This window comes from Antechinus flavipes, chromosome 2 (assembly GCF_016432865.1).
Source record: "Antechinus flavipes isolate AdamAnt ecotype Samford, QLD, Australia chromosome 2, AdamAnt_v2, whole genome shotgun sequence".
NCBI lineage: Eukaryota > Metazoa > Chordata > Mammalia > Dasyuromorphia > Dasyuridae > Antechinus > Antechinus flavipes.
Genome location: NC_067399.1, coordinates 494,592,825 through 494,605,325, shown reverse-complemented (window position 1 = coordinate 494,605,325; position 12,501 = coordinate 494,592,825). Strand labels below are relative to the sequence as shown.

The 12,501-nt window shown below is 38.5% G+C and overlaps 1 protein-coding gene across 1 annotated transcript; it reads right to left on the bottom strand.

Moving 5' to 3' along the window:
- Positions 1–6,394: 6,394 nt before the first annotated feature.
- Positions 6,395–11,827, bottom strand: CCL22 (C-C motif chemokine ligand 22). Its single transcript, XM_051973910.1, has 3 exons — positions 11,727–11,827; positions 10,306–10,429; positions 6,395–6,698 (listed from the first exon to the last, which is right to left on the bottom strand). Exons 1-3 carry the CDS (start codon positions 11,794–11,796, stop codon positions 6,605–6,607), a joined length of 288 nt encoding a protein of 95 aa, XP_051829870.1. The 5' UTR covers positions 11,797–11,827; the 3' UTR covers positions 6,395–6,604.
- Positions 11,828–12,501: the final 674 nt, after the last annotated feature.

Sequence of the window (12,501 nt, the reverse complement as noted above, 5' to 3'; positions counted from 1 at the left end):
TCCTTCTCAAGAGTCCAAGGTTTGATGTGTGAATATACAGTACTTATGGTTTTAATCTCACAAGGATAGCCACATTTTTGCTTATACTTCTGAAATTAAGTGTTTGGAGAAGATGCATAGATTCTGTATTTATGTTGTAGACCCATTCATCTCTTGGGAATGGAGATTGCTTACATTACACCCTTGATGGGAAAACAACTGCACTGGGAGTCAGCAGTGTGTTATGGGGAAAGTAGACATAGGCTCAAACATCCTAGGTTTGAATCCTAACTCTGATGTTCTCCATGTATGGGATGCCACTTGGACAACACTTGCCTCGATTTCTAAAGGAGAGGTTGAACTAGATTCTTTAAGGATCCTATGAGTCAGGAGCTCTGGATTCATAGACAATTTTCTTTACCTGGCTGAGCCTCAGGTTTATAGATTACTAGGGATAAAACAGTTCTTAGAGACAATTCCTTTATTTTATGAATGAGGAAACCAAGGTTTCTCTATAAACGAGAGGGATGGATTAAATGACGGCAGCTGGGGAGCACAATGGATAGAGCGCTGAATCTGGAGTCAGGAGGATCTGACTTCAAATCTGGCCTCAGACACTTGTTAGCTGTGTGACTCTGGGCAAGTCACTAAACCCATTTTGCCTCAATTTCTCCTCTGTAAAATGAGCTGGAGAAGGAAATGGAGAGCCATTCCATATCTTTGCCAAGAAAACCCCAAATGGGTCTATGAAGAATTGAACACGACTAAAATAGCTAAACAACAAAATCATGGTGATCTCGACGTCTCTTCCAGATGTAAGATTCTGTGATTCTAAGTCAGACATTAATTAGTTCCTTTTTTTCTCCTGAACTTACTTTCTAAAAGTTGAAGGGAAGCCCCCTGGTCCTAGTACGTGAAGGTTTGGTGAATGTGCATCCATTCCACTCCAACCCCAACCAGGTTTGGAGCTATTAGGATTCCCAGAGAGAACAAAAATTACTTGGGGCAGAAGCCAGGGGCTCGGGAAATGGGTGGGGTCCAGATAAAGGATGTTGAGTGGCTGTTCATAAATAAGGTGATTTCTATATTCTTTCCCCCATATCCCTACCTCCTGACTTCCGTGTCCAAGAAGCAGAAAGACTCCTAAAGCCTCCAGACTAAAGCCTGAGAAAAATGCTTCACTGAACCTGACATTCCTTTGTTGACACAGAAAAAAGGGAAAGGTTTCAGAGGAAATCACATGTTTTCTTCAACCACTTGGCACTGACAGGTTCAGACTCTAGTCTTGGGGTGGGAGTAACGAAGCAATGACAGGGTATTGTACCCCTTTCATTCCACAACCATCCTTATCAAATTGCAAAAAATAAAAGGAAAAGCAACCTTGAAGGAAAAATATAATGTCATTTAGAGTAAAAAATGCCCTATGATTTGATTTTGGGGAAAGGGGACAAAAAGCTACTGGTAATAAGAAGTTGGATGGTCCATTTTCCTTCTCTGTTAAAAAAAGGGGATTGGATTAGAATGATGTCTAGGGTCATTGCAGCTCTGGAATTCTATGTCCTATGTTCTAAGGTACTTTTCAGCTCTGACATTGTGCTCTATATAGTCTAATGTTCCTTTCACCTCTATATCCTTCAGCCTAAAATTTCTTTCAAGTTTGATATGCTATGTTATAAAATCCCTTTCTATGTTCTATGTTCCAAGGTCCTATTCAACTTTGACATTATGTGTTTTACATTGGAAGGTCCCTTTCATCTCAACATTCTTTGACATAAGGTCCCATCTAAATCTGATATTCCATGTTACAATATCTCTTTCAACTCTGAAATTCTGTGTTGTTGTGTAAGAGCTGTCACCTCATGGAGCATTTGCTGACCCCCTTGGTTACTTACAGGAAGGGATTTGAGCTTTGGAATGGTGAAGTCCTTTTTGGTCTTGGTCCAAACATATCAATGGTACTGGTGACCTTCTTCTTGTTTTTCTGCCAGAAAGGAAATTGCTACTCTACTTCAAACATGATGCCATTCTAAGTGAGAGCAAGAAAAATATATGACTTTCTAGGGGGGAGGTGCATGGAGAGGTGGTGAAATAGGATGGGACCCACAGGAGGAAAGAGTTGATTTCTCAATCTATTAAAAGTATGCATTCTTCCTTATATGGATTGCTTTATGGAAAATAGGATATTTAAGCTGAATTTTAATGGCAAGGAAGGGAAGAGGGAGACTGAAAATGCTAAAGAAAAAATAATTGCAACTTTCAAGATTCCTAAAATTAGTGGGGTCAAAAGCTCAAGTGAGGAAATTGTAACTTTGGAGAGGAGGGACAAGTTCCTGTACATGGGAATTTATAATCTCAATTCAAAAGTTCCATTTAACTCTAGCATTTTATGTTCTAACCTCCCCACTAGATCTGATAATTTTTATTTTAAAGTCAATTGAAACTCATCTTTATTGTGGTGAGGCATTAGGTCTTCAACATCTCAGTGTGAGTGAGCTGAGTTATATTATTTGGCAAAAGAGACTATGGAGCATTTGGCTGGTAGATATAACAAGAATTTCACAAGATAAAACTCCATGGGTGCAATATTTAATATAAATACTCACATTCTTGATCTCATGTTGAAATAATATATAGTAGAATGAATTCCAATTATAAATAGTTTTGTTGAATTCACTTACTAAATTATTATTTTAATTTATATATTTCTCCTCCAATTTTTAATATTTCCTCTTTAAAAAAGCCTTGAGCTTGAGATCAAATCTCAGTGCTAAGGACCAGACGTTCATAGATCTACAGTTGAAGAGGACATCAGAAGTCAAATGGCTTTATTTTACATATGAGAAAATTAAGGTGCAGAGAAATTAAACGTCTTCCTCAAACAGAAAAACCTGGGAAGAATTATGTGAACTAATATAATATATATCATATAATCAAGGTTCTCAGTTATATTATATATTATATGATATGATATATATAACATGTATTATATATCATATCATATAATATATAATATAACTGAGAACCTTGATCCTATCTCTGGGCCATAAAATTAGCATGTGTATAACATGAAGAACTAGATAAATGTGCTTCTTTGCTTCATTTCTTTGTTAAATTCTCTCAGAATTTAGACCACTTGTAATGGAATTACAATTACAAAAAACTTGGCCCCTTGAACAGGAAATGGGTCCCCAAATTTTTGGGGTCTCCTTTCCAATCTCAACATAATGATCAACCACAATTCCATAAAATTCATGATAAAGCATAATGCTCCCCTCAGATGGAAGGATAATAGACTCAAAGTGTACCCTGAAGTGTATACACATACCCACAAACATATATGAATACATATATGTATGTATATTTATGTATATATGTATATCTGGTTATGTATGTCTGTATATATTTGGACATATCTCATGCACAAATTTGTTTTGCTTGACTATATATGTTTTGTTAATCTTGCTTTTTCAGTGAGAGTGAAAGAGATAGGACGAAGAAAATTTGAAATGGAAATTTTTTTAAAAATTGAATTTTTAAGAAAAGTTTTCTGCCCAGAGTCATATGGCCAGTAAGTGTTAAAGGCAGGATTTGAATTTGGGACATTCAGACCTCAAGTTCAGCATTCTTTTTATTATATGGAGTACTCAGATTCAAATCCCAGCTTTATCACTTACTTCCTATTTGACCTTGAGGAAGTAATTTAGTCTTTGTGGGTTTCAATTTCCTCATCTGTAAATCAAAAGAGTGTTGAGAGAATGTTGGATTTGAAGTCAGAGGACTTGGGTTCAAATTTGTATTCTGCACTTCATGGTCTGTGTGACTTTGGATAGGTCACTTCATCACTCAGACCTTGGTTTCCTCATCTAGAAAATGAAGCAGTTGTATTAGATGATCTTTGAAATCTCTTCCAGGCCAGAAATTCTGTGATTCTAATTTACCCACCTTTCCCTAAAACACAATTCACAGAATACAAGTAAGGAACATAACAGTATTCATTCATAAACTTTTTACTCCAATCTCTGTGGGGAGTGTACAATCCGGTCTGGAACAGGTGGGATTAGGGAAGGGAAACAAGGGGAGAAGACTAGAACACGGAACATTCTAATATGAATTACAACATTATAAATGCATTATTAGGTCAGTCAAGAAAGGTATGGGAGATTCAAAAAAAGAATCTTTTTGCTGGGGAGATCCGATGTCTTATGAAGGAAATGGGAGCTGAACTACGTCCTAAAGAGGGGATGGATTTCAAAAGGTGAGTGTGGGAGGGAGGGGAAACCATTTAAAGGAGGAGGGAGAAGCTTTCCCCAAAAAAGCATGGGGATGGGAGTGTCAGCTTCCTTATCCCCACTTCCATAGCTGAGGAAATGTGAGGTTTGGAGGGACAACGGACTTTGCTCCTAGTCACATAGCTAGGAGCTTTGGAGGTCCCCTGAGCCCAGCTGCAAGGCTTTTGACTTACAGGAGGTAGTCTCGGAGGGAGGAGGAAGTTAGGTCGGGCCTGTGGGATCCACAAGCACCCGTGCAAGGAGAGGCAGCGTATGACATCCCCGCTGACCCTCAGCCCATGGTGCAGACTCAGAGGGCCTGGGTTTGAGGCCCTGCTTCTGCTTTCGGTCCCTGGTCACTAGCTGGCTGTAGACAGAGCATGAATTACTGTAAACAATCGGGAAGCCAGCAGAGAGGAGGGCTGATGTAATTATCTCTTTAAATGAACTTTTAGATTTTTATTAGGCCTTTTGTTATACTAAGTTGGCCTTTATTGCGGCAAGTCCAAGTTGAATTCCTCTCCTAGAATTCTTTGCCTTGACAAAACCATCCTAACTCCGCAGGTGCTGTATAAACAGAAAGCCAAGTTATAATGTCACCCAGAAAGGTTGTTTTTCTTCTGAGAGGTTCCTGGGGATCCTATGACTAAAGAGAGTGATTAAGAGAAATCTCATGGTGGCCAGAAAGGGAAATTAGATTTGCTGCCTAACCCCTTAACCTCCTTAGATAGGAATCTAGCCCACCTTCTGGCATGGTAGGTTCATTAGGAGACTGCTCCCACACCCCCATAATGTCTTTCTCCTAGTTGTAGCTAATTTGTTAGCCTGCCAGTCAATGGAGTAATCCCACAATTCTTTTCAGATTCATTAGGAAATGTCCATCTTATGGCAGCAAGTTCACCTGCCTTAGGTATCTTGCTCCTGGTTAATTGTGAGTTCTGCTAGGGAACTTAGCTCTTCCCTCTCTGTTAATGGTTAACTCCCTTTTGGAATTTAGCATGCTAAACAATGACATAATAATAAAATCTTTGCCTTTGGATTTGGAGATGGTCTAAACCTACATATTCTTTTGAGATATCTTGAGACAACAGCCTGAAATCCCAAAATATTTTTGGGATCCAAAACCTCCTCTACCTAACATTTGATGGATTGCATGGGGAGAGCCTGAAATCCTGATATATTTGGGGGAGTCAATGCTTCTGCACCCTACACCCCATCATTTGGTGCTAACCCCTTCACTTCTGTGATGTTGGGAAAATCATTTCACTTCTCTAGAAATCGATATCCTCACCTATAAAATGGACTGAATAATTTCCAAAGTTTTTTTCAGATCTAAATCCTATAAACCTATGAAAGGAGATCTCTCCCTTCTGAATAATTCTATTAGTTATTTTCAGAGTGCAGTCAGGATCTTAGTACTGGTCCTCTTTCAAGGATTGGGCAGCAAATCTAATTCCCTTTCTGACCATCATGTCCTGGAGGAAGCTGGAGATTTCTCTTAATTTTCTCTTCAGTCATAGGAGGATTCCTAGGAACCTCTCAGAAGGTACTAGGATTTGTACCCTGGGACCCAAAAGTTCCCAGTCAAACCCCACTCTCACCCTGAGAAAATGGAAATCTCTTCCATTCAGGTGTCTAAGGTGCTTAAAATAAATTGATCATTAGAGAGTTTCTTCTTTGGGTTAGTTGTGTCCTTTTTTAAAATGTAAGTCTTGTCTGGAGGTGACAGGAGGGATGAGGTGACAGTCCTGTAAACATATAAAGCCATTATTAAGTAATTCACACTCATGCACTAATTATTCGATCACCTGTTCCAGGCCTTAACTAACTGAGGAAATGTTTTTGGAGAGGAATGAAGGAATCATTTTATACTATAAGGGTTTGTGAATTAAAAAAAATTTTTTTGGGATAATTCTTTCAATATAATCGGTTTCCTTTGTAATCCTATGTATTTTATTTTATGCATTTCAAGCCACTATTCTGAGATGAATTCCATGACAAAAATTAAGGACCTTTGCCACAGGACATTGGAGGAGAAAGCAGGACTGGAGGTGGCTTGTAGGGGGAAAAGGATAGCAGTTATAAGGACACTAGACCTCCAGATTAGGGGAAGACAAGAGGAAGTGGAATAAAAAAGAGAGAAAAAGGAATGGGAAATGGCAGATATAATTGCTAGATTTTAAAACAGAGGTCACACTGGTTGACCTTAGCCTATTTTTTTCTGGGCATGTACACAGCAACCCTATACACAGCAACTATACTGATTCTTCCATATAGGATGGAGATCAAGGAGGCAGCATCTAGGAACAACATCTGGAAAAAGAGGTCTTCCGTACTTCCATAGCAGAGCTGCAATCTCATTCTTTTCCCTTTTTGATAGACACTATGGCATGTTTTACCCAGGTCTTCCGAGGGTCTGCACAAATCTCAAGATTTTTTTTGGTTACCAGGCTAGAAAAAAGAAGAGTTAAAGAAATGTCATCAGTGAGTGAGATCTCAGCTTGTCTATAATTCAGCATTTATTAAGTCCCTGTTGTATGCACAGTATTCTGTTGTCTCCTGGATACAAAGTGCGGTAGAGGGAACAGTGAGAGGGACAGGTTAATTTTTAAAATACTTATTATTTGAAAAATAAAAATAACTTTCAAAAAAAGAAAATAAAAACAAAGTGACTTTATAGGTCCTCTCTTCTCTCCCTCAGTTTCTCCAGCTGTAAAAGGAGGGAACTGGATTAGATAGGACCTTTCAGCGCTAACATTTGAAGTTGTAAAGTTTTTTTTTTTTATTCTAAAATTCTATATTCTATGTTAGAATTCTGTAATAGAATTCATCTAACTTCTGAGCAGTAGTCAGTCAGTCAGTCAGCACTTGTTAAATGTCCACCATGTATCAGGCACTGTGTCCTCAGAAATAGGATTACCAAGAAAGGTGAGGAAGTCCCTGCTCTCAAGAAGCTTATGGTCTAATGAGGGAGACCATGCAAATGACCATGTACGGACAGTAGCTTGTACAAGTCTGCACATGTCTACAGCACCTTGAGGCTTACCAAGCATTTTCCTCACCACAATACCAGAAGGTAGGTAGCATAAGTACTACTATCCCCACTTTACAGATGAAGAAACCGAGGGTCAGAGAACATTAGTAATTTATGTGCCCAAATCACATCGCTATTAAATGGTAGACCCAATTCTCTTTCTCCAAATCCAACTCTTGCTCTGTTTCTTTTTCTGTCTCTGTCTCTCCACTGCATCATTCCACATCTTAGATCACTTTCAGCTCTTATGTTCTAGGTTGAACTGTTTTTTTGTTTTTAAAGCCTCATTCTCTTCCTCTCTTACACTGAGAAAGAAAGAAAAACAAAACTATTACAAATACACATAGTCAGGCAAGACAAATTTCTGCCCAATCTGATGTTCTTGATTCTAAGGTCTCTTCTCTGTTTTAAGTCTTAAATAACTTTGTCACTTTTATTTCTTACTTATAATGTAATATATACATACAATAGACCAAAGTGCAAAATTTGTTTTAAAATAGTCACAATCTTATTGTAAAGCTCCTAATTTTATGGGCTAAAGGTTGCTTTCAGCTCTGTTTTTTTTTTTTTTTTCCTGTTTCATGTTCTAAGATCTTTTTCATGTTCTAAGGTCCCCTTTAATTCTGACATTCTGTGATTTTACAAAAACAGAAGCCTTAGGGATGATTTCAAGGAGTGTTATCAATGTTACAATAAGTATGAGAGAAGCCTTAGGCAGTCTTCATACCTGTAGGAGGATATAGAAGTAAACTAGATCAAGAAGTACTGAGTGGCCATCAGATAAAGATGGTCAGGGCTAATCTGGGAAGGCTTTCTGGAGGAGGTCACGTCAAAGCCTGACAATACCCACTTTCAGAATAAATTGATCCTGAGAAGGAGCTGGGGATTCCTAGAATTTGTTATCAACTCCGTCTTGCCTCACTGACCAAACCCTCTTGTCTACTCAGGTCATAGATTCATCAATTTATTTTTACTTTAAACTGTTCATTTGGAAACTCAGGTGATTCCTATCAAATGGGGAATGGCTAGACAAGTTGTGGTACAGGAATATAATGGAAAACTATTGTGCTCTAAGAAATATTGAGCAGGCAGATTTCAGAAAAATCTGGAAAGACTCACATGGACTGATGTTGAGTGAAGTGAGCAAAACCAGAACACTGTATACAACAGCAAATAACAGATGACCAACTATGACAGACTGAGCTCTTCTCAGCAGTACAACGATTCAAGACAATTCCAAAAGACTCACGATGGAAAATGCTATCCACATCCAGAAAAAGAACTCTGGAATATGACTTCAGATTGAAGCATACTGTTTTCACTTTTTTTTTGTTCTGGGTTTTTTCCCCCATGGTTTTCCCCTTTTGTTCTGTTTCTTTTTTCATGACATGACTAATGTGGAAATATGCTTGACATGATAGCACATGTATCACCTATATCAGATTACTTACCCTCTTGGAAAGGGGGGAGGGAAAAGAAGGAGGGAGAATAAATTGAAACTTAAAACCTTATAAAAAATGAATGTTGAAAACTATCTTTACTGGATAAAATACTGGAAAAAATAAAATACTATTTACCAAAAAAAATTCTTCTTGAGTTCCAAATTCTTCTACATTCTCACTCCCTCTCATTGAGAAGGCAGGGAATTTGAAATTGGTCATACAAATGCAATCATGTAAAACATATTTCCGTGTTAATCATGTGCCACTGTCTACTTATCTGTCTACTTATCATAACCCACCCACTGGAATAATTTGTCAGTCAATAAATATTTATTAATTATTGCATTAAATTATTAATGTAATTATTATTAATTGTTATTATATTACATTATAAATGTAATAATAATACATTATTATTATATTCCAGGCACTGTATCGAGTGCTGATACAAATACAAATAAAGAAGCCAATCAGTCCCTGACTATATAGTGAAGGAAGATAACTCCCTAAAGCACACAGAAGCTCTTTAGAGCAAGAACTGGGCTGCTTTCCATCTTTGTATTCTTCCCTCCTCCCCTATTGGGCTCTACCGAGTACAATGCCCGGCACATAAAAATGCTTCACAATGCTTATAAAGTTGCATGGCTTTGCCCCCACTCCTCACAGCTCAGCCGATGGCCCAGAGGAGCCTTCTACCCCAGAAGGCGTCTACATCACTGGCTGGGACACCTGTGGGCTGGGAGGCAAGCACACCACTGCACCTGCACCCCAGGGAGGGAATTCAGACCAAGCCAGCTGGGACTGGGCTCCCTTGAGCCTGTCAAGCTTCAGGCAAGGGGATGCAAGCCCGGCCCTTGAGGGAGTCTGAATTTTAAGTTGGATCCTAGGATTCTCCATCCTAGTGCTGAAGGAACTTCAGGTATACCTCAACAAACTTATTTCTTCACAGATTAGGAAGCGGATGCCCAGGAAATCTTGTTCACTATCTACATAGTGGCAGAATTAGAATATCCTGCTTCTTCTCCATTAAGGTTTTTGTTCCTTTGTATCAAGACATTTCTGCCTTTCTAAATTTGCAAATTTCCCTTAGGAAGAGATCCTTCTGTTTTTATTATCAAATTAAGCCATTTTCATTCCTTGATACATCTGTGCAAATCTGCTCTTTGCCTGAGAGCGGGTTTGAGTGTAGGGGCCAGGACCATAACACTAGCCTAGCTGAGTGATTCCAGTGGTTGGTCACTCCATGACAAGGAAGAAAGGGATTGGGGAACAACACTGAAAAAGTGGTGAGGAGGTCTGGGTACTAGTCTGTTCTTGAAATCCAGCTGTGTTGTTGTGAGTGAATCAATTCTCCCTTTATATCTCAATTCCTTTATCTAAAAAATGGAAATTTGCAGAGCTGGCCTAGGCTGCATTCCTACCCCAGTCCCTCAGGGATTATTCCAAGTCCAGTCAAGATAGAAACATCTTGGCCATTTGCCAGCACAGCGGTCCCCCAGCCTGTGGTCAAGGTCACCCTTGTTATGAGCTTCTCCCAGTCCTCAATTGCCTCACGACTTCCCCTGGGAGAAGAAATACTCACATCACTCCATGTTTCGAGCAGTTTTTAGAGGTGAAGTAGAAATAACTCAGGGCCTTCAAAGGCAGAGGAAACCCAACGAATTTCTTGCAGCATATAGCGCTTTCCATGTTTACTCCATAGGGGCCTTCCAAGAAAAAAATAGCGCTCATTTCTAGGTTATTTTCTGATTTACAAATTCTGATTTTGTGAAGGAATTGATCCCTTTCTGATTTACAAAAAAAAACATGCTTTCTTCCTGATGACTTTGGGAGCAGATGTTATTAACCCCTTTTTGTACATGAAGAAACTACATTCTAAAAAGGTGAAATGACATGAACTGGTAAATGGTACCAACCAGGATTTGACTCCTAAGTCTATAAGTTTACCAGGGTGCCACTGCAGAAAAAGCAAAGAAACAGTGACAAGCCTGGAAGAGAGAGAAATTAGGTGAGAAGTTCATTTAATTTCTTAAAGTTAATTTTACTGGCATTTATCTGGCATTTTGCCTATGTTGTTACTATTTCTTCTTTTTCTTCTCCTCCTTTTTTTGAAGATGATAAAATTTTCTTGTATTTTATCATCATGATTTACTTTTGTGATTTACTTCATACTTAATCTGCTTGTCTTGCTTAAATATTGGAGAGTCAAAGATGAGCAAGAAATCATCAGTTTCCAGAGGAGAGCTCACTATTTCTCAAATCAAGGAAATTCTATGTGGTCATATGCCATTCCATAATGCTCTTCCACTTTTAGGGATATTTTGTTTTGCATTGAGCAGTCCTCAAAGTCTTTGATCTGGTAGGATGGATAAAATAGCTGTAGATACAAGGCAGGACACATTAAGAGCTCAGGTTTGATGGAGCTCAGAAGAGAAAGAAGGTCACTCTTGGGTAGAAGGTGTCCAGAAAAGTTTCATAGAAGAGAGAACACTCGGATTGAAAAACAAATGGGATCTCAATATGAAAAAAAGGAGGGAGAATATTCACAAGAGAAGACACAAGTAAAGGTAAGAATCTCTATGGGCTCTGTTGTTCTATGTTATATGAACAAATTTGAGAAGATTGGGAAATAAACAAAAAAAGAAAAAGAAAAGGACTAATCTATTGCTAAGGATCCATACCATCCAGACCTCCTCCATGATCCCTCTTGAAAACAAATCATATTCTCCTAAACATTTAGGCTGAAAGTCCTTCGAGTCCTCCTCCAGTCTAATACTTCATGAAGCTTAAAGAGCAGAAGGAACTTTAATCAAAGGGAGAGGACTAGCAGAAGCAGCAACAGGACCAGAACCCAGATCTCCTGACTTGCAATGCAGCGTCCTTACTGCTAGGCATTTCTTTTATTTCTAACCTTTGCTAAAAGGAGGAAAAGAGGGAATCTTTGTTCAGAGAATTTGAAGACCAAGAATCCCTTTCCCCACCGCATCCCAGATGCTTCTTTACCTGCTTGAGTGACTGGAAGAGCTGTGCCTAGGATCAGGGCCATCAGCAGGGCTGCCTGGAAGTGAAGCATCTTCTCTGATGTCTATCCTCCCCCTGAGCCAGTGATCTCATTAAAGAAATGAAGAAGGTCTGTCTGGTATTTAATGTCCCCTAGCCTGACCACTACACCCACCGCCCACTTAAAAGTTTTTAGTCATCGAGGAGCCCAAAATATTTTTGACATACACATCTCGAAAGGGGAACTCACTACTTCCTTCCAAATTAAGGAAATTCTTTGACCAGGTAGCCATCCCATAGAGACCTTTCTAAGTTGATGGGATTTTTCTTTGCCTTTGTATTACCAGTAACTCGAATGAAATAAGCATTGAATAAATGCTTGCTGAATGAATGAATGGTAGTAGTCCTTTGTACAGCCACCCCTTTCCAAGGGTCCTGTGTAAAGGGAATTCTATCTTTCCATTGACATAATTATCTCATCTGAGAAATATGATTAGGATAACTCCCCAATTTCTCTGAATCTCTGGAGTAATTCTTCAAATTATAAATGGGCTTTTTTTTCTGTTGCCTATCAAATAGTTATTGATGTGTGAATGAATCTTAATCAGATATATAAGGAGAGCTTCATAAATAAAGGCAGGCTGTGGTGAATTTTTTTGTAAAGTGAACTTTTTTAAATTTTAAATTTCTTTAAAAAGTGAAAGATTTTTAAAGTGAATAGCCACTCTCATGATTTATCTGTTTGTATTTATATTCTCTATGTATTACATATTTATTT